This window comes from Drosophila nasuta, chromosome 2L (assembly GCF_023558535.2).
Source record: "Drosophila nasuta strain 15112-1781.00 chromosome 2L, ASM2355853v1, whole genome shotgun sequence".
Classification (NCBI taxonomy): domain Eukaryota; kingdom Metazoa; phylum Arthropoda; class Insecta; order Diptera; family Drosophilidae; genus Drosophila; species Drosophila nasuta.
Genome location: NC_083455.1, coordinates 10,871,420 through 10,894,213, shown reverse-complemented (window position 1 = coordinate 10,894,213; position 22,794 = coordinate 10,871,420). Strand labels below are relative to the sequence as shown.

The window sequence follows — 22,794 nt, the reverse complement described above, 5'->3', positions numbered from 1 at the left end:
GGGTTAAGAGAGAGAGAGATAGTGTGAGATTTCAATTGGACAAGTCGGCGGGGCGTGGCATGTCAACAGCTGTCAGGGTAACGACTACAACGAGCACTGTCTCGACGAACACAGACATTCATTAACACATTCCCCTCACACAACTTCAAAATTTCCAGTTCACAGTTCCCAGCTCCCGTTTTTCCGTATTTTTCAAGTTCAGCTCCATAAAGTAATAGAATGTGCGGTGGCTGGGCCTGTGCTTCGTATGCGATTGCCTGCAATCATCATCGCCTCTCGCCGATGCGATTCACGGGTCGCTGTTTCGCCCCCACTCCCTGTGGACCCTATGACAGCTGTTCGCCCTGTTGTGGCGGCGGTTGCTGTGGCGGTGGCTGCCCCGGTGGCTGCGGGTTTTAAAGAACACACTGTTGCACCTCGAGTTGGCCATGAGTTTGTGGCAAGCATTTTAAATTGAAGCACTAGAAAAAACTATTTCAAATGCTCCGCAGTCTAAATTTTACTTTATTCCAGAGTAAGTCTGACTATACAAAAATATTGTATGAAATATTGAGCTCAAATATTCCCCTACATTGTTTAGCCACATCATTTTACAGCCAAGATGTGCGGTGGCTGGGCGTGTGCCTCCTTTGAATTGGCCTGCAACAATCCTCCACTGTCGACGCTGCGTTACTCGGGCAGAGATTTTATTCCGACTCCATGTGGACCACAGGACAAGTGCTTTGTCAAGGACACCAGCTGCAGTCGAGGCCATTGCCTGGTGCCGCACCAAGTTGCAGTTAATATGAATCCCTGCTTTCAATTCCCGCTTCCTCCAGCAGATCCCTCCAAATCCGCTGCCGTGAGCAATTGGAAATCGGCCTATGAGAAACTTTTGCATTGTAATCCCAAATAGAACAATCACGTTTTAATAGTAACTGAACAAAGCGATTGTTTTATTTCTCTCATAGAAAATATTTGTTCTAAGCAGAAACAAATACGAAAAATATGTTTTATATACGGTTATTTTCAGTGCAATATGTATATGGGTACTTCTATGACGGATGTCGCGTGCGACCATCTTTTCAGTGAACAAAAAAAAACAACCTGAAACAATTTTAAAAATAAGAAAAGGTTATTTTTATAGCTCTAGAAAAGTACTTTAATTAGAGCTAAGAATGGTTTTGGAATTTTCTTTATTTTCTTCTCTTCTGATAATTGCAAAAATTAACAAATTCGTACGCAAAACCAAAAAATTAACGAACTTATATATTTTATCGTAAGCAGAACAATCTTAGCTCTTAAAATAGTGCTAATCCAAAGCTTTAAGAATAACCTTCACTTAATTTCAAATTGTTTTAGTTGATGTTTTTTTTTAACTGTAAAGTTTGTCGCACGCGACATTTACCATATGAAATTCCAATTCTAGAGAATTCTAATTTGTGTTTCTCCAGTAAAGAGAACTGGCCCTTGGAGGGGCGAAATGTAGACGAGGGGTGTCCTTGGCTTGTCTCGGAAATCGCACAGTATGGCAAAAGCCAGCACAATTCTAGGGTTATTCATAGATGAATCTTGGCGGAATATCCAAGTTATTTTATCCTTATTCGGGATAACGCAAGACATACAGAGATGGTTTGCGTTTCCCCAACGTTTTGTCATTAGATTTTTTTTTTATTTTTATATATTCTTTATTTATTTACAATCTATCTAAAGATAATAAGTAAATTCTATGACAAATAGAATGACAGAAAACATTTAATTTTTATAAGTGTAGAGATTATTTACAAAAAATTGTATTTACTACCACCTCTTTGGGTGGTCTAAAGGGGAGATCAAGGGGGTGGTGCCTTTTCAGCCGTCGGCGATGTTGGCTATTGTCAAGTAGGTTAATGGCCAGCAGGTTACAATGTTGATCCAATCTCTCCCGATACTTCAAAGCGTACCTTTGCTTTGAAAACGTTGCAGCACTTCGATGTCAGAAGTTGAAGTTGAGGCTGTGCCCCAAAGCTGAATCCCATACGTCCATATAGGTTTTAATATCACTTTGTACAGCAGGCAGGACTTTTTAAGTCTCAGTTGGGATCTGTAGCCCAGCAGCCACTTCATTTGTCGAAGTTTCAGATTGTCATTAGATAACACCGCATTTTCTTATAGTACATAAACAAACAATTTATTTGATTACAAAACCTAGAAAAAACACTTCGCCGACTTCCCACGCAAGCATACAGAAAGATATCAATTTAGTTTAGTCAAAAAGACTCTACTATCCTCGTCTATCATACAATATATGGCAGCCCCTACGAGATAGTTCTAGTAGAAGGGTCCGAAACAGCCGCATTCACCGCAGCAACGGCATCTATTGGGCGGACAGGTCCAAGGACCACACGGCGGACTGGGACCACAACAGCAGTTGTTGTAGTTCATCGCCGGCAAGGCGGGTCCAACAGGACCATAAGCTAGAGCGTAGGACACGCTACCACAGGCACTTTGACACATCTCGATCAAGCGTTAAGCAACACTATAAAATACTTAAATATTAATTACGAATTAAGTTTTTATTTTCGTCTAGTAAAACTTACCTAAATTTCAGATACTTGCGTTAGGAATTCGAAACGAAGAATTTTTTCGTTTCAAATAAAACAAATTATTTGAATGTTGAGATATTACCGGAGGTGGTTACGAATAAAGACTGAAATAAATGACATATTTTTTAGAGCACTACGAAAAGATTTCAATTCAATGCCAACTTGATGTCAAGATATTTCTTATAGCAAAAACAGTTTCCACATCGATCGATGCACTGTGACTTGCCTTTTTCACACATCAATGATTTAACACCGACTGAGCGACAAATACTAAACACAAAATACAACAAGAACATCTACAAAAAAAAAGGCAAAAAACTGTAACGGACCAAATAGCGCAACAGTTTCGCCTCATGGCAAAAATAAGAAATCATTGAAACATGTCCTGCAAAAAATAGAAAACGAAATAACAGCGAGGACAACAACAGCAACTATAAGGAGGAGAACGAGAACGAGAACAAGATTGAGTAGACGAAAGCAAAGTTCCATAAAATGCCAGAGCTTGAGATGGCAAAGTGGATGGCAAAGGATTTCGTTTACCGTTACTTAGGACGCCACACAACTCTCGTCCAGAAACGCTCTGCACTATACAGGATTGCGCTCTAAACTCAACCGAAACTAGGACAGATGCGAAGTCAACCCAGAGAGACAGACGACGGCAGAGTCAGGAAAGTCTATTAGACTCAACGAAGCAACCTTAACGTCATTTCGTAGCCTGACTTCAGCTCAATGGGGGTTAATGTCTGTGTGTGTGTGTGTGTGTGTGTGTGTGTGTGTGTGTGTGTGTGGCGCATCTCAGCAGATACGACAGGCAATATGTTAGAGAGAGTGTGTGTGTGTGTGTGTGCTGTGATTCACAAAAGCTGACAAGCTCATCGATGCCTGAACATTAGCTAAACATAAATTACACAGATGACTGAACAACAATTGAGGCGTTTATTATAATGTGTGTTCACACTTGAAGCCTTCAAAAGCGACCTCCATAGGTGCGAAGGGGAGACTACAAGATAGAGACAGCGACAGAGAGTGAGAGAGAGAGAGAGAGAGTGAGAGGGAAAGTAAGAGATTGGCGTCTGCAGCTTGGATTCCTTAACAAAGCACAAAATTTAAACTGAACATTTTTCAATACCAATACAAACAAATATGTGATTGGCAAATGGAAGGCAGAAGATAAGGCAGGGAAATAGACAGAGAGGCACAGAGAGTAGCAAAGTTGGAGAGGGAAGAATGGAAAAAGTTGCGCACGGGACTAAGAATTTTCCAAACTGAACATTTTTCAATATAAACAAACAACATGGCAGACAATATGCAATATGTTTGATGTCGAAGTAGGCAAAAGAATTTAAAGCGTTAAAGTAATGATATACAAAAAGAATATGTTTTTTAATAACAGCATTAGAAATACATTTTTTAATGCTGCATATTTCAAAGTAAAGGCAGGTGGAAAAACAGAAATGGAAAATAGCACATTTCACTTTTACGTAAACAAATCATCAAACTATAAAAAAAAATTAATACTAAGACGCTAGGAAATAATAAATATTACAAACATAGTTCTATGTTGCATATATTGTATTTATATATGTATGAATTCATATAACTCGCAATAAGATTTTCAATGAAATTGAATTGCAATTAACCAACTCAACAATTTCTTTGCTTTCATCGCCATTATTTTGCCATCTGAATAATACAAATCCATTTAGGAACTAACCATGACCCACCAGAAAAGGCTTCTCTGCAAACACAACTATATTGATTTTGCAACAAATGCGAGTAACATTTATAGTTTAGTTTTTAGTTTACTTTAGAATTTTTGTTTGTTGCCAAATTCGCATCGATTTGTCTCAATCGTTTTTTAGATTTTGATCAGAACGGCATTGTTTTTGCACTGCCTTTGGTTCGAAATGAAGTTGGAAGTTTTGTGCGCATTAAAAACTATTTGAAAAGTTATTTGGGAATTGCAGACCCCAAAAAACTGAACCAAAACCGAATCAGGCTGCAATCGAAGGACCTTTCTCTTACTTCTCTCAATGTAGTAGAAAAATGGCAGCCCACTTAAGATAATCTCATTGGTGGCATGCCAAAAAGTTTGTGGCAACCAAAAAAAAAATATATATATTTATATGTATAAAAAAGAAACTCGCACACACACAATATAAAAATGTCACCGCAGCAAACAAATAAAAACAACAACAGAAGCGAGAAGGAGAACTCAAAAAAAAAGGTATACTTATACTTGCTTTTAAATCAAATAGTCGTAGCCAGGTTTTTGCTTTTGTTTTTTTGTTTGTTCTTGTCGATGTCCTTGCGCGCGGTGTCTGTGTGTGTGTGTGTGTGTGTGGTGTCCTTTGCAGCAGCAGCGGGCACTTCATTTTACTCCTCAGTCCAGTCCACCTTCCACTCTCTCACTCTCTTAAAATGGAGGAGGAGGAACATATTGAGCTGGGGCAACTTGAGTGTGCGCCAAGAGATAAGCGCAATTATATGGCTTCAAGTGGTACCCGGACAACAAACCGAGTCGAAGTTGGAGACGGAGTCGCGGGCCGCCGTATAAATTAGGTAAAAAATCGTAACTTATGTGACGTGGCTTTCATTGAGACAAAATGCCGGACAACTTGGAATTGGTCTTAGGTCTTTAAGTGCACTCTTGTTGCTTGAGAGTAGCTCGAAGCACTTTAAATCTATACACACGTAGCTGTATCTATAAGGTAGTTATTGAATGGCTCGCATAGCAAACATAGCTCCCTTTGTTCCCTTCTTCTGCTGGTCAAGAGAATGCCTCTGAACTTTTTGGCATGTCACATTTGTCCTCAAGTGCTCGTTATGGGCAATTTTTGGCAACTGCTTTGACTTTGGCTTTTGTTTTCTGACCACATGCTGTTCACGACTATCTCTTTGTATGTGTTGTTGTTGTGGGTGTGTAACTTGTTGTGTGCCTGCTGCTGCTTCTGCTTCTGCTGCTTCTTGAAGTGCTTTTTGAGGTTCATGTCAAGCCTTGTGGCATCCCAAGCAAATTATTGCCGAGATGTGAAACGTTGACAAGTGCCCATTGAAAATGAGACACTTCACAGTTTCTCTCTCTCTCTCTCTCAGAATCTTACATAACAGCAAGTTGTCCCAAAAAACTAAAAGAATACATATATACACCCGAGCACTGGGCACGTGCCACTTTTATGAACCCAATTTTCGAGCATTTACTCACAGAAATTATTAAGAACTTTGTTGTTTGAGCTCACCAAATACAGCGTCAAGTAAGTTGTTTGAGACTTTACAAAATGTTGCTCGGCAAATAAATCTAAAGTTGCAAAAGAGCACTTGTGAATACCATATATGAATATTTATGTAATTTGACACAGGCCAACAAAAGATACTCCTAATTTTGGATAATAGAAATCAAAGTGAAATACATTTTCACTTTTACGCAATTCTTTGTAGATGATTGAAGAAAATGATCGCTTTATTTAATTTAAAAAGAAATATTTGAATCGAAAATACAAGTAAGAAAAAAATATACTATATTCTACTCTACAATGCAAAATAAATACTTAGCTCAATTAAAAGAATATATAAAAAAAAAATCTGAAGAAGTCTTTGTTAGTTAATAGATAAATCGTCTCTTTTTTGTTATAGTTTCTCGTAATAACTATTTAATTTATTACTTAAATCGAAACTACAACTAAGAAATGAGTTCACAAGATTGTAGTGAATGCAAACTAAATACTTGCTTTAATAAACTTGGAAAATCTGAGCAATCAATCTATTCTTGTTTGACTATTGAGTCAAATGATCTGCAAATTAGTTTTATAATCTCTTTCAATCTTCTTAATATTAATTTGTAGCTAATTTGTAAGGCTTTATTTTTATTCAAACGATAATAAGACATAGAAAGACATTATTTCTATTCAAACGACAACTAAGACTTAGAAATCAATTAACTAAATTATGCTCTAGAGTAGAATGTACACTTAAGATACACTTTAATTCGAAACTTAACAAAGCCTTTCGATATTGTTCTAGAGAAACCTATCAAAAGGAGCCACAAATACTTTATCTATCTATACTCAATGCCTTAACGTAAAGATGATTTGGGCTTATCGAAAGGACGCAGCCACTCATATCGTAGAAGTTGTAGAGAAATTCCCATCCACAAGCCATACTTGAGCTAATGGAAGAGTTTAGAGCTCAGCAGGGTTACAATAGATCCCTTTAGTCACAGCATTGCCCACTTCACTCCACAGACACACACACACATGCACACACACATTCTAAACTGTCGTTCAATTGAAGGCAACACACACACGCATGCAGACATCGACATCTTGGCATCGAGGCAATCCTTTTGCTGAGAAACTAAGTAAATCCTGGCCAGACATTAACTCAAGCGAATTATTGAGTTGGGTTTTTTTTTCATGCTGAGAGTTGTGTGTGATTTAGCCGCTTGGATTTGGCATTTTGTTGGGAAAAAATTATGCGCGTTCAATGCGAGGCAAGTTCGTTTTCTACTTGTGGCATTCGCATTTTCCCTTCTATTTGAAGTACAAAAATATTATTCGTTTATTTGCAGAGCCTTCCCTGCCGTTTCCTTAGTTCTCCTCCTCTTTGTTGTTGTCGTCTACTTGGCACCAACGTCGTCTCCTTCTCATTCTCTCCTCCCCGCCACACTTTGACAACTCGAGCAGCTGCTCTCTGCTTGGTTAGAGAGTTCAGTTCACAGGGTTCGCTTCAGTATTTTTGGGTTTTTCCTGTGCGTGGGTGCGTATGAGTGATATTTTTTTCTTTTACATGTACATATTGTATATGTGTGTGTGAGTGTGTTTCTTCACTTCTTTTTTTTTGTGCGTTTTCCGTTTGCGCTTCGTAAATGCTGGCAAACATAAAACATCAAATGTAAATTGAAAGTCGTTCGTGTGTGAAACTGAATGTGTCATCAGTTGAAGCGTTTATCATTTTTTACAGCTTTCGACTTTAAGAAAAAAAAGCGTCTGCCTCTTCTGCTTCCCTTTATTTGTCTGGCGTATCAAGTTGCCTTTAAAAATTGGCATGATGGGCCGCCTTAGGTGTGCGTGGGCGTGGCTAAGTTGTTTGCTCGTCGACTTCTAGGCGAACATTGACTGTGCAATGTTTTGTGAAATTTTTATTTCCGTCTGTCCGCAAAAAACCTAACAGACAGACAGACGGACGACACATGTGGCATGTGGCATGTGGCAGACTACAAGCGACATAACATACAGCATCTTTCAGATGTTTGAGTTTCAAGTTTGCTTTCATGTAAATATGAATCCAAAGTACTTGTGCGTAAACAACAGCGCGACATTCACAGATTGTCATATGGCTCATTGAAATGTTACGACTCTGCCTGAGACTACAGAGTCTATATCCAAGTACTATATTCATTGACGCAAAGGCGAGCAGCCTTAGACTGTCTAAGTGAACTACTCGGCTTTCCAATTAAGGCAACAAACAAATTGCATTATCCGTAGATGAATCAGATAGTTGGACTTAATTTAAGCTAGACTAACTGCAAAAAAATTTGTAGTCTTTGTTAGAACAAATTCAACAACTTTGAGTTACCTGCTACCTATTTTCAATTAAATCTTATTCTTAAAATATACCAAGAATATACCGCAAAAATACTAAATATCAAAATACTGAAATATACCACACTCGATGGAAACTTTCTTATTTGTTTCCTTTAGGTGCAGTTCTCTTTAAAGATTCTGTAACACAGTTTCTGCAATCCACACATTTTTCCTATGGAAACAAAAGATTTAAGAAAATCCACTGACTCTGTCATTTTAAGGACGAATGTGAGGCTTTTTTTGTAATAAGATATTTCTTATTAATACAGATTTGACATACCAAAAATATACCGCATAAATATTAAAATGTATTACAACTATACCACAAAAATACTAAAACATGCCACAGCATAGATTTGGTATATCTGTATTCAAAATATATCATAGAGTACAAAATATATAAAAGGATTTAAGAACATGGCAGCATTCAGAAAACTAAATTGTTTAAATAATAAAGTCTATTTGAAAGCATTCAATTATCATGATCATGTTTTAGAAACTTACTGGGATTGTATTAAAATTCCCCCTAAATTAAAAGGCTTAAAGCTAAATATTTAAAATGTGACACCTAAATTCTGCAAATGACTTCTCCATTGTGTCAATGCAAAGCAAACTTATGTAAATGCCTCTATAATGTTTCTATATGGCTGTCATTTTTCTACACCAGTAAATGACACATTTGATATTACAAATATTATAATAGAATTTGCCAATATTTATTTAAAATGCAAATTGCTGCCGCAATAATTCATATTTTTAGTAAAGAGCTGCCAAAAATATGCAATAAACTAATTTGACCAAAGCGCCCAAAGCATAAAAATAATAACAATGTCAAATAGGCAAAAGCGATTTTTGCCATTTTCACGAAATTACAAAATTGACCTTTGTGTGTGTATGTGTGTACATGTGAGAGTGTATTTGTTTTACAAATTATGTACAAATTAATTAAAAATTACGCAATTAACAAACACTTTACCACTTGCCTTTTCATCCTACACTTTTCCACTTGCTTTTTTGTTGTTCCTTTCGCTTTGTTTTCTCAATATTTATTTGTTACAATACAACTGTCAAACACAAATACAAAAACAATTGCACAGATGCTACAATGCGTTGCAACTGTCAACTGCAGCAATTGCTGCAACAACACCAACAACTGCAACAGCTGTGGTTACCTTTAGTTAACAATTCGTGCAGCAATTGTTGTTGCTACTGCTGCTGTTGCTGCTGTTGCTGCTGCTGTGGCACTAACTTCATGTCAATCCTTTGTGGCTTTGCCAGTCGTTTAATTTGAATTTAAAATGTTACTTCCACATTTTTGTTTAGCCCCCTCTCACAGTCTCTCTCTCTCTCTCTCTCTCTCTCTTTGCTTCCCTCGCACTCATTTTCCACTTATTTACAATTACCACATTTTATTATCCCCTTAACTCCTCTCTCTCCACATTTGCATTTTGCTATTTTATTTACGCTCCTGTTTATATTTGTCACACTTTTGTCTTTGTTCCTCTCTCCACCGCAAAACTTCTCTTCCTTCTTTCCACTCTCTCTGTCTGTATTGCCATCCCTTTCACTGCCATTGTCGTACATTTTTAACTGCATTTTTGTGTATTTGTCAAGGCCCCGAACTGAACCTCTAACCACGTTAGTCCCTGTCCCTGTTTCTCCCTTTCCCTCTCCTTGCTAGATTTTGATTGTATTTTTGTTGATTTTGTTGCAATTTTAATTACTTTAATGAAAGTTTTAATTGCAAAATAGCAAAAACACAGAAACACAGAAACAGAGACAAAGATAGTCGAAAGCGAAAGAGACAGAGAGCAGTGCAGAGCGGAGAACAGCTCGTAATGAGTTTCTGTGGTCTAAGAAAGGTTGGCAACCACGACAGGACAACAACAGAATACATCAGCCGCACACTATGCTCCTGTTGCAGCCCCCGCCCCCATGCTCGTAATCCTTCTGTTTTTATGCTAATACTATACCTGAAAAGCTACTTTTCGGGGCAGCGTCAATTAATTGCCGGGAAATCTGGCAAACTGCATAAGAAAAGCCACGCAAAAATTAGCTCAAAAACTGTCGGCACAAACAAAAACCAAATTCCAAGTATTTTTAAATATTGAAATTCTGACGTTGGCAGCTAATATTTTTGAATTTTTTTAAATTTAATTTCTTTAACTCAGAACACAGTACAAAATAGCTATACTCCCAGATCCTCTTCCCAAACGTCTCCACTTCTATCACCTCGATCAGCAGCAAGCAGCATTAAACATTTCTACTCTTACGATTCACAATATACTCGAGTGTAAACTAAGAGAATTTCTGACCTCTCAGCTGATCTTTTCTGTGAGCTGTATGTGGTTAATCCACTACTCTATTTTATAATCGTCTGATATTTCAACTGCACTTGTCCTCAGAATTTGGTCAAGGACACCAAAGCCAAACTGCATTTCCAGATTAATCCGTAATTTGCTCCACGCGAAACTCCACCAGGGATCTCATCAAGATTATTGCATTTGGTACCCAAAATTATACAGTAAAAATACCGAAATATCCCAAAGTCTGGATTTAGTATATGTATATATATACTGCATACTATAATACAGTATAATCGTCATCAAGCCAAGATTATCCTTAACTGTATTTTTGCCCTTCATAAAACAGTACCTTATCATCACCCGCAATTCTTTTTTATCCATATTTTCATAATATCAACAGAAGCTTCATAATAATTCGACAGTCTCCAATGTATACACAAGTCTTTTAAATGTTAGGATATAGGATGTATATATAGTTACCATAGAGAATAAAATATCTACAAGGGATCTTGTAATTATTATTAGACACTCGCCATTAGAATGTGCATGATTTATGCTTCGTACTTATTAATATTCGTTAAACTTCTTTCTTTGTTGTGTTGTTATTTACTTTTAACTATGTTTTTTGTAATAAAATAATATCCTTTCCTTTGAATTTCATTAAATATTGTCATCATATATATATATATATATATATATATATAGTACAAACTTTTAATCTATCTTTTACAATTTAAAAAAATGCAAATCTTTGTTTCACATTGCTTATATCAACTCCAAAATACACATATAGAATTTACTGCACTATAAATTATAATCACGAACAGTTCTATCTCGTACACTCCTAAAAGAAAGGATCACAGTGATCCCAGCTGTTCTATTGCAGTCTTGTCAGGGTTTACTTGCAACCTAAAAAATTCAAACCAATTGCAAGCGATTAATATTTATTGATGTTTTATTGATTTGCGGAAGCTCTCACAACAACTGCAAAAATAATGCAAATCTTTCTACACACAAAATGGTTGAACAAGCGTAGGAAACACCCGGGACACTCGTGTGTTGTGTGTTGTGTGTGCACACACACATGTAATTGCTGTTGGCGGTTGTGTGGTGTCATCCCAATGGACACACGCTCCGAACATAGAAACAACATCAAAAACATTTCAGTAGAGATGCACAAGTGCTGAGACCCGAACGCTTGACCCACAAACTCAGGCAAGCAAATCAGCACAAGGAGAAAGAAAAACACAACGAGCAAACAAAAAAATCAAATGGAAAAAGAAAACAAGAGTAGAAAAGGAAAACTCATGTCATACGCTGAGAGAGAAATCGTTTAAATAAAATATGCACACAATTGATGGACCACAAGGCGCTGGGAAATGAAATAAGTGAGCCGTAGCATCCAGCAGCAAACAAGAGCAGAGAACAACAACAACAACACGCAGACAACTGGCAAGTCAATGAACTGCATCAGCAGCAGCAACAGCAGTAGATATAAAGATACAAAAAGTATCTTTGAGCTTCGTGCACAACTGCGACTTTGATGGCGTCGTGCATTCGATATGGCATGGCGAGTGCTTTTCCTCTTTTTTGTTATTTATACACACAAATAAAGAAAATACTTAAGGCTGTTAGTTGTTGCTGTTTGTTGTTTGTCAACTGTGTTTGCCTAGATTGCAGCGGAAGTGCACAGATACATTCGAACTGGTTTCTGTTGTCTGTTTTCGTTGCAAGCAAAACCCAAAAGAAGCGTCATGCAGGCGAGTTTAACATAGATTACGCATACGCAGTGTTGCACAGTGATGCAAAGAGTAAAGCTGTGTTAGCAATGCTCCCACAGCTGAGACAATTTGTCATGCTTTATGTAACTTATGATTCATTGCAATTCGCAAGCTCTGAGGTGCTTTTCATTAAGTTATATAACAGATGCATTCACTTAAAGATCAATTAGTCAATTGGCTGGAGTTCTCAACTCTTTTCTTTCTTGTTACCTTTAAGTTTTCTTTTCTGTTTTGTATCCATTTGAAACTTTCAACATTCAGCCACCAATTCAACGCTTGATTTAATGTAGCTTGTGTGAACTTATTCAACTTCTGATGCCACAATCTTTATCTGACGTTTACCTTACTATTTCTTCATATGATTCTCAGTTGAACTTATTTCACTTACTTTTAACACTTTACTTGAATGCTTCTCTTAACTTTCACTTAAGACTTTTGTTCAAGCGCTCTCTACATGTTGGTTCAATCCCTTCATATTACTCTTGCTCTCTCTCTCTCTCTCTCTCTCTCTCTCTCTCTCTCTCTCTCTCTCTCTCTCTCTCTCTCTCTCTCTCCTCTCTCTCTTTCTCTATTCTTTTTCTCCACTCCTTTTGTTGTTGTAATGCTTCCTTTAGTTCATCTTGGAACCTCGTTAAATGCATGAGTCGTCGACTTTGGCCATAATTTGGTTGGACTTTGTCTCTTATTCTTTACAGAAGTGAAGTGCTTAGTTCTTACAGAGTCGATATATAATATAACGCTGAGCTTGGGCAGTCTGAGTTGTGGCGTGATCGCTATCCCGCCTAGTCAGCATTGTGACATTGTGTGCAAAATGCAAGTCAGCGGAAACTCAGGATGTTGATGCAGTTTGCATTCTTTAGCAACACAAGTGCCCTACTGGGGCAGCCAACCAAGTTCTGGATTTTCTTGGAACACAACTAAAAGATTAACTAAACATAAAATAGACTTCACAAAATACACAAAAAAGGGATATTCGATCAAATAATTTGTACGACAAATCTTTGACTATTAATACAAGTATCTCGATTTAAGGTAAATAGCTTCAATTTCAAAATTCATGTTAAGTAATTCAATTCATCACTTTTGATTTTTGGCGGATCCAGTGTGCAGGGTAAGGAAAGCATTTGTATAAGGCAAGGGACTCAAATGATTTATTTCCTCCAGCATCCTCATAATCCATTGCCTCTGCCCAAAATTTGACCGTATCATGAATATTTTCCCATTTAATCAAATCAATTCGGGATTTTATTTCATCTATATTCGATATATTAAAATACTCAAATATTTTAATAAAATCTGTTTTTAACACCTCAAAATTATCCAGCAATCTAAAATAAACAAGTAAGAAAGCTACAGTCGAGTGTACTCGACTGTGAGATACCCGCTACCCATTATGAATAAAAGCAATATATTTTGCAGTATATTTCTCAAAATATACCAAATATACTACAAAAATACTAAAAAAAATATACCAAAATGTATATGTGGTATATCGATATAGTACCGCATTCAAAATATACCATAGACGGCACAATATACCAGATTGTCAGACAAAGTAACTAAGACCCCCAGTAAGTAGGCGTTTTTGCCATACAAAAGTATTTCTTTAATAACTTCGACAATTTTTATCTGATCGCAACCAAGTTTTCAGGAATCATAACTACTATAGTGATTATTGTATCTACCAAAATTCGTAACTCTTGCTTTAAAATTACGCTTGTTATTCGATTTTTGATTTGCGGGGGCGGAAGGGGCGTGGCAAAATTTGAAACAAACTTGATCTGCGTGCAAACATAACAAATGTTGTCGAAAAAAAATTATAGCTCTATCTCTTATAGCCTCTGAGATCTAGGTGTTCATACGGACGGACGGACAGACACACAGACACACAGACACACAGACGGACAGACGGACAGACGGACATGGCTAGATCGTCTCGGCTGTTGACGCTGATCAAGAATATATATACTTTATAGGGTCGGAGATGCCTCCTTCTACCTGTTACATACATTTCCTGCCGGCACAAAGTTATAATACCCTTCTACCCTATGGGTAGCGGGTATAAAAAGGAAAAAAAAATAATATACATATAGTATACTAAATCAAGAGCATTTTATTCATACCTTTTACGAAGTTGCATTATTAATTGTTTAAAAAATTAATTAATTTTGAAGCTCCGATGTCGACGCGCAAGTCTTCCATAAACCGCACAGCTGGGGGCCCCAGCTAATGATCCATCGTCCATGTCAGAGAGAGGCTCTAAGCAAGCCTAACACTAGACTCCAAAAGCGCGTCCAAAGCCTACAGACATATACAGAAGATCACTCCGCTCATTATCGAATGACAAGCCCAAAAGTCACAATACAAGTAGAAACTTCCCAGAGGCTAAAGGCTCCTTAAAAACGGAACACATATTGTATATTTACTATAACAATAAAAATTTCCTTGCTCTCTCTCTGCCGCCTGACGGTTCCTTATCAAAAAATTCTAGAACCACTTGAGAATTACGACTGACAAATGAGTAAAATTTTCTGTTTACGTTTTCAATTTATGTAAACAAACCTGCAATTATGTCATACAAATTTGTAATTGGAGAACGAAATATTGCATACTTTTAAGCTGATCATACTTTATCACTTTTCGAGCACAAAAGAAAACAAGCGTAAAGCAAAGCCAGCAAAAATAATTACGCGTATGCATACAGCGTAATAAGAACCCAAAAAGAAAGCCACACTTATTTTAGGCCACGTTTCAATACGCTTAACTTAGCATTAAACGGGATTAAATACGATAATACAACAAAATTGCAAATTGACCATTTTGCAACATAAAAAATTTTTAGGATTTTTTTCAAAATTATTTTATAGCAGACTTTATAGGAAAGCAGGTGGACCCTGATTGCAGTGAGGGACTGTGAAATGTATACGCAAAATTGCATTTTTGGCAACAAGCTTTTAATTGCACTTTGTATGTGCTCATTACCTTAAATTGCGAATGAAATGGCCGTATAGCTGCCGTCTCACTCTCTCTTTTGCATTGGCAGCATTTTTAATGCGAAACTTGGCAGCATTTTTTGCAACATTTTGCGGGCCGGCAAAAAAGCAACAGAAATTAAAAGAAAGAAAAACGAATTTAAATGCATAAAAAGCCAAAGAGAAACAATAACAAATACAAATTTAAGAAGCGGAACGAGTAGAGAAAGGGACAGAAATAGTGAAGAGGGTGAGAGGGAAGAGGAGTTGACATGTGTGTGTGTGTGTCACGTTTTGTTGTAACAGAGCGCTAAAAGTAGCAAAGCGAATGGAAAATTGGAATTGGGGAATGAAAATGATATTGCCAAAAGCGTTCCGAAAAACTTTTAACGACAAAAACAAGTTGCAAGAGTATGTAACACATGTGAGAGAGTGTGTGTGTGTGTGGATTTTATTTAAATGTGTAAGGACTGGCAAAATAATTAAAGTGTGAATTGAAGTTTTTTGGCGCAACGCGAAAGACAATTAGGAAATGGTCCGAAGACAGCAGAAGCGGGGCAAGTGGGGAAAGCGGGGCGATGGTAAATGAAGACAGACAAAATGGCCCACTTCCGCTTCCCGCTTATGTGGGTGTCAGTCAGATATGCGTAATTTCAATTAAATGCCAGCCAAAGGGATACCCATTTAATGCCGTTCTCCCAGCTTTTGTTGTAGTCGCTCGGTTCCTTTTCTTTTTCCGTTTTGTTTTATTCCGACTGCTGTTATCTTTTTTGTCTACTTTGTTGGCTGTTAATACTATTATTTTTTCATTTGCTGCAACACACGCGGATTAGTGTTGAAATGGAATCGAATTGCAATTGAAGGCGAAGGCAAAGGGGGGAGAGTTGAAATGTATTACAATGAGCAAAGGAGAGTGAAGGAGAGGTAAGGGAGAAGAAGTAGAGACATGTGTGTGCATTTGCCTTTGGAGTGATTTTTAATTAAAGTGCTGCGTTAATGGCATTAATCGCAGTGTTTGCACGGACGTTAGTTCCCCTCCAAAACAAATACAGAGCGAGTGAAGCCAGCTCGGAAGCGAAGCTGACCATTAAGTGTATTTTGTATAAGTAAAATACAAAAACAAAATCACTTAGCAATCGAAATACATCGAACAACAACAATTATTATTTAATTTATTTATTTATAAATAGTGAAATAAATACAAAATAAAAGCAAGTATGAATTCTACAGTCGAATGTGCGCAACAATTAGTGACTGGCTTCCAATTATCAATAAAACCAAAATATTGCTATATTATTCTAAAAATACACCAAATTAATATACCTAACAAATACTTAAATATACCGAACTATAGTTTACATGTATTCCGAGTAGAGGTGGGCGCGGGCCTGTATTTTAAGCCCCGGGCCCGCACGAAAACAAACTCTTTTTTAAGAGGCCCGGCCCGGCCGAACACGAAACTTTTTCACTAAGGCCCGGCGCGGCACGAAACTTATTTACACATATAAGGAAATTCAAAAGACATGTAATTTATATATACATATGTATATATATTTATTAAGGTATTTATATTGAATATTGTTATGTATATGATGAAAAACAAATTAATTCATATTTTTATTTGAAAATAAAATTTTTTCTACATTTTTGCTCTTTAGCCTAGTGCGTTTTTCATTTAAACCATGGCCCACAGATTTGGTAATTTCACAATAGGCCGCCAATTTTTATACCCGCTACCCATAGGGTAGAAGGGTATTATAACTTTGTGCCGGCAGGAAATGTATGTAACAGGTAGAAGGAGGCATCTCCGACCCTATAAAGTATATATATTCTTGATCAGCGTCAACAGCCGAGACGATCTAGCCGTGTCCGTCTGTCCGTCCGTCCGTCTGTCCGTATGAGCACCTAGATCTCAGAGACTATAAGAGATAGAGCTGTAATTTTTTTTCGACAGCATTTGTTATGTTTGTACGCAGATCAAGTTTGTTTCAAATTTTTGCCACGCCCACTTCAGCCCCTGCAAATCAAAAAAATTGAATAACAAGCGTAATTTTAAAGCTAGAGTTACGAATTTTGGTATATACAGTAATAGCTATAGTAGTTATGATCCCTGATAATTTGGAATTGTGGAAGTTATTAAAGAAATACTTTTGTATGGGCAAAAACGCCTACTTACTAGGGGTCTTAGGTGCTTTGGCCGACAATCTGGTATATTGTGCCGTCTATGGTATATTTTGAATGCGGTACTATATCGATATACCACATATACCATTCCGTATATTTTTAGAATTTTTGCAGTATATTCGGTATATTTTGAGAATAATACCGCAAAATATATTGCTTTTATTCAAAATGGGTAGCGGGTATCTCACAGTCGAGTACACTCGACTGTAGCTTTCTTACTTGTTAATTAGTGGTGTGCAAACAAGTTAAATATTGTATACGCAAATCGATAGTAGCATCGATAAGCAATTAAAATGCGATAAATGGCGGTTCTAATTCGATCAAATCAAAATTGTTTTCAGGCCTACTTCTGGCTTTTACGGGCCTATTTCGGGTTTTTACGGGCCGGGCCTTTTTTCTAAGGCCCGGGCCCGCACGAAGCCCGTACGAATCTTAATTATAAGGCCCGGGCCCGTCCGAACCCGCTCCGGGCCTGTGTAAGCCCGCGGGCCACGAAAAAAAGGCCGGCCCGTGCCCACCTCTAATTCCGAGTGTGCTCGACTGGTATATACTCGCTAATCAAAGCAAAATATTGTTGTATTATTCTAAAAAATACACCAAATCAATATACCAAAAAATACTGAAAATATATTCATATACTACAACATTTAAAATATACCATAGGGCAGCCGGTTTTGCCTTTAAAATATCTTCTTAATTAACTTGTAGAATTTTTCACAGATCGCAACGAAATGTTTAGTAATAATAATTACTGTAGTTATTATTGTATGCAGTCAATATTCCTTTTCGATTTTTTTCAATTTTTATAGAAACTTAAAGCTCTATCTACATATTACAGTCTCTAAGTTCCAGTGTTTTATACGGACAAAGAAACGTTGCCATATCGTCTGAGCCTTTCATGCCGATCAATAAATGCCTCCTTCAGTCTGTTTTATACGTTTTCTATAGTGCAATATAAAAATATACATTTATGTAGCTACTAACCTGATTTAATAGTTTTATTTACACCGCCTTCAAGTTTTATCAGCAAATAAAGAGAATGAAAATTTTATAGCATACTTTGCAGCGCATCAAATTCATGCCGAACTCTTACTTGATTCTTTATTAAAGTTACCATTTTATATTTATTGTAATTACAGCTGAGACGCAGACTTAACGAAAAAAACAAAACCCAGACGTCGTCCAGCGGCAAAAGTGGTCTAAATACAATTGACATTTATTGGGCAATATATATTTATAAGGCGACCGCCCAAAGGAAGTGGCTGCAGCACACAGACAACGAGCACAATCAGACAAAACGAAGCAGACGAAACAACTAAAAGATATTAAAACAACCAAAAAAAAAAACGAAAAAAAAACATAAAAAATAGGTTTATATATACATAAAGTCTTCATGTCGTTATTCCCGCATAAGAGCTGGCATCAAAGCGAGTCTGAAGCAGTTACTCGCATGCAAATCTTCAACACAACTCGAACGCAGAGGGAGAGCAAGGAGAGGAACACAATGTCGTCTCTTGGACAGCAACGGGGGCGTGGCAGCAGTAGAAATATCTGTTGGCTGGCCATGCTGTTGCTACTCATGCTAGTGCCGGGTAAGTGAATTCCTAACGTAACTCACAATACAAATCAAATCAAAAGTATGAAAAAAAAAAACAAGACAAAAACGAATAACGAAAATGGAAAATGACAAAAAAAATAGAATATTGTAAGCATTCTAAAATCGTAGCTAATTCTGGCAAAGATTTGTCCAAAGTCCGGGGAATTTAATGATGCGAGCACAGCGAGCAAAAACTTTGACGAAATATTTACAAAAGTTGTAAAGCCCAAAAACAAATGACACAAAACTGACAGCCCGAAGAGCCGGCGATAATTAATTTTTAAGCTGCACAAAATGAAGCGCGGACAACTGACAGCACAACATGCAGACCGCGGAGAGGAATCAAGGGGGAAGTGGCAGGAAGGAAATGAAGGAGGAAGGGCAGGCGGTTCGGGGCATGTTAACAGTCCCAAGTGGGGGGGTCGAGAATGGGGCGGGTAAAATCAATCGTTCGTAAAATAAACAAATCTTATTTTTCCGCAAACATTATTTCTCATCAGTAGCACTGGAAGCACACTCAGTACAACAAAAGCAACAGCAATAAAAACACTATCACACAACAACGAGAACCAAACACTGCGATGACAACAAAATTTTTCATAAATGCGCGCATTCATCTGCATAAAACGATGAGGGAGGCGTCACAAGCGTTCGGGGTGGAGAGGGGGATAAATTGATGCCACGGGCTTGCATTGAAATCATTTCAGCGAGGGTGGTTTAAAATCATTTTAATTGCTACTAATTGTCAAAAAATTAATCAGTGTTGATTTCAATATTTAGTATGAAAGAGTCTACTAATTTGTTTGTAAACAAGTGCAACTGATAGAAAGAATTATACTAATTAAATTAGAGGAGAAAATCAAGGAAATATAAAAAATCATTATTATATATTTATAAGCATTATATAATTATTTAATTGATTTCAAACGCGAGAATTTTTTATATTGTAAATGTTAATCTATATTAAATTGAATATATCTGTTAGTTGTGACACAGTTTCTTTCAAGTTTTTATATACATTTTATTCTATGCATTATAAATTATCTTTCAAAAAATGTATAATGAAGACAACGAAACATTTATTTGGTTATGAGTGAAAGTAACTTTCAAATTATTTTGGCTTTATGGCTTTGTTATCTGTGATATTTTAGTAAAACTTTATTGGAAAATACGTTGAATAAAACGAATAAATACATATTTACAATACAGTAAAAAGTATAACAACACTTAAATCTTTTTTTGTGTTTTACATTGAACTTGCTATAATCAGTACAACTATTCTGGCAACCCTCGCCATAATAACCAAAACAGCAGCTCATTGCTTTTCTTATAGCACTCGAATAACCAAAATGATGATGTTGCAAAAGAAACTATGATACTTAATATCCATCCACTGCCATTGCCATTTGCTTGCCCAAGTATTTTATTTTATTTTGTTGCTACTGTTCTTGTTGTTGTTGTTGTTGTGCTCGACTTTGTTGCTGTAGATATTTTGTTTTTGGTGAACCGCTATGGAAAATGCCAAAAGGCACGCGGAAAAATAAAGACAGAGCGAGCAGAGGGTGTGAGAAGTGTAAACAGCAACAAAAGCAAAAGCAAAAGCTGAAGCTGAAGCAGCAACAGCAGCTGAGGCAAGCGATGAAAGCAATTGCTGCCTAGAGAATATTTCATAATTTTTTGCGTGATAAAGTCGCATTTGTTGGGATTAAATGAGATTTTCTTGCAATTACCCAATGCTCGCGCTATTGGAGGGGTAACTTTTTTCCCCTATTTTCATTTAGCTCGTTCCACTTCTTCAACATTTTCTATAGATACAAGTGTATTGATCTTAACTCGCAGATAGATATGGGCTTTGGCAGCTGGCAATCGATAGTTTCTAATTCAGGCTAAACACAAACAAGAATGAGCCCCAATTCAGTCAGTTCAAACAAAGGGTTACGAGTTCAACAATTTCGGCTTCTTTTGTCAGTTTTTATCGCAGTGTCTCACTGAACTGCTTTCAATGGGCAACATGCAACAAGCAGCAGCAACAGCAGCAGCAGCAGCAGTCGGCAAAAACAATGCTTAAAATTGGCTCCAGCTCGCACATTGCACATACGCACTGTTGTGCAGAGCTTTGTTTAGCCAGCACCTAAGACTATGCCTCAGCCAGCTTTCCCCTTTGGAATCTCTTCTACTGCTCAGCACTTACACGTCACCAACTCTGCCTCACTTTGCATATCACACGAACTTGCACTTTGCAGCTGCACTTTTTTCGTGTCCTTCTCTCTGGCAATTCCCCTGCAGGAAGAGCGACAGAGAGAGAGAGAGAAGTTGGCTCTGCCTCTCTTGTCTAGCTAGACATTTGCCGTTTACTGTTTTGACATTCCAACTTGGCGTAGCTGACGAGCACTTGCACTTTTCCCCCACACCACACTCCACCCCACCTCTGGTGTTCTGACAAGCCATTCTCCATTGTCGGCATGTGTGTGCGCCTGATGTCAGAGCCTTGTCTCGTTACCCAGCCCCAAATGGAGCTACCAACATTTCAATGAGCGCATCTCTTGAAAGCCCAAAGCACCTACATGCGAGTCGAGGTAGTCAGCTTGAACTGCATTGCGAATGAGTTTAACAGGGCAGAAGCTAAGACAAATGGAAACGAGGCAATCTTTCCACATACTACATCCATATAACTTGGGCTTCTTATGAAGCACTTGGTGTTTGGGATTTCTCAAGGCGCTACTAACTATTTTAAATATTTAATGTAATACTTAATTTTCTATTGTTTCCATTTAATATCAAATGTTTATTTGATAAGATGATGCAAATAAAATAAATGTTATTAAGAGAAATGTTTAAGATTTCCATAAACTGATTCAAATATTTATTGCAATATTTTTGTCTTTTTAATATGATATACTGAACAGAAATACGTTTTCACTAAGCAATTACTTATGCATAATGTATAATTCATTCACGCATAAGTTATTAAGTATTGGTATTAAGGAAATGTGAAGTCTTTTCTAACAAATTCTGCTGAAATATAAACTTTATCTATCTATTCAATCTATAGATTATTTAAAAAGCGAATGTGGAGAAATATGTGTGATTTATGAAAATGTTTTACAAAATTTGTTTTTTCCTAATTCAATTAATCATTTCAGCAAACTAACGAAAATGTGGTTTAATGCACTGTTTAATTACCAAAATTTAATTTACTTTTATTGATGGTCATTTTAAATATGTATGCTAATTTATGAAACCATTTAAATATTTATACATACATATATGCATAATAAATACAAAAATTTGACAAATATAAATTCATAAATTTTGAAATAAACAATGCTTAAAACCATTTCCACTTTGTTCAGTCACAACCCATTTAATTATCGAAAAAGTCGAAATTATTATGATATTGTGCACTTTTCTATAATCCTTTAATTTGAATGTATCAGTTTTAAGAAGCCTAACGATGACAGTTCGCGTTAAGCTGAGCTCCACTTAAAATACTATTTGAATGGGAATCAAGGTAAAAAAATGCTTGTGAAATTCGCATTAAATTTGCACAGAAAAAAAAGGTTAAATTTGAAAATACGAAATGAAAAGAAGTTTTCTCGTGGTGTGGGCTTATAAAATATATCATAATGAAAGAGCAAAAACAAGTGAAAAAGTGGCTTAAAATCATCTCAAATCCCACAGTCACTCCCATTTATTGTTGTCTATTTTTTTCGTTTGTTCTCTCGATGTTGTTGGTTTTAATGACAACAACAACAAACAGCAACAAGATGGTCAACGTACTCGCTGCACTTGTTATTTTTGTTGTTGT

The 22,794-nt window shown here is 36.8% G+C and overlaps 4 protein-coding genes across 4 annotated transcripts in view; 3 read left to right on the top strand and 1 right to left on the bottom strand.

The window, feature by feature from the left end:
- LOC132798345 (uncharacterized) overlaps positions 1 to 22,794 on the top strand; it is a 67,116-nt gene that overhangs the window by 5,020 nt on the left and 39,302 nt on the right. Inside the window, exon 2 of the mRNA XM_060810166.1 lies at positions 18,529 to 18,981. Coding sequence (XP_060666149.1) covers positions 18,783 to 18,981 — 199 coding nt within the window. The 5' untranslated portion in view covers positions 18,529 to 18,782. The remainder of the gene's footprint in view (positions 1 to 18,528; positions 18,982 to 22,794) is intronic.
- On the top strand, positions 108 to 399 carry LOC132798800 (male-specific sperm protein Mst84Db). The gene has a single exon (XM_060810783.1). It carries the CDS (start codon positions 220 to 222, stop codon positions 397 to 399), a length of 180 nt encoding a protein of 59 aa, XP_060666766.1. The 5' UTR covers positions 108 to 219.
- On the top strand, positions 602 to 926 carry LOC132798799 (uncharacterized). The gene has a single exon (XM_060810782.1). The coding sequence runs from the start codon at positions 602 to 604 to the stop codon at positions 893 to 895; it is 294 nt and encodes a 97-aa protein (XP_060666765.1). The 3' UTR covers positions 896 to 926.
- LOC132791634 (male-specific sperm protein Mst84Dc) lies at positions 2,134 to 2,695 on the bottom strand. Its single transcript, XM_060800647.1, has 2 exons — positions 2,559 to 2,695; positions 2,134 to 2,497 (listed from the first exon to the last, which is right to left on the bottom strand). Exon 2 carries the CDS (start codon positions 2,473 to 2,475, stop codon positions 2,290 to 2,292), a length of 186 nt encoding a protein of 61 aa, XP_060656630.1. The 5' UTR covers positions 2,476 to 2,497; positions 2,559 to 2,695; the 3' UTR covers positions 2,134 to 2,289.

Bases quoted from the DNA above. Each gene is read 5' to 3' on its own strand.
- LOC132791634 (XM_060800647.1), bottom strand. From the start codon at position 2,475: ATGTGTCAAAGTGCCTGTGGTAGCGTGTCCTACGCTCTAGCTTATGGT.
- LOC132798799 (XM_060810782.1), top strand. From the start codon at position 602: ATGTGCGGTGGCTGGGCGTGTGCCTCCTTTGAATTGGCCTGCAACAAT.
- LOC132798800 (XM_060810783.1), top strand. From the start codon at position 220: ATGTGCGGTGGCTGGGCCTGTGCTTCGTATGCGATTGCCTGCAATCAT.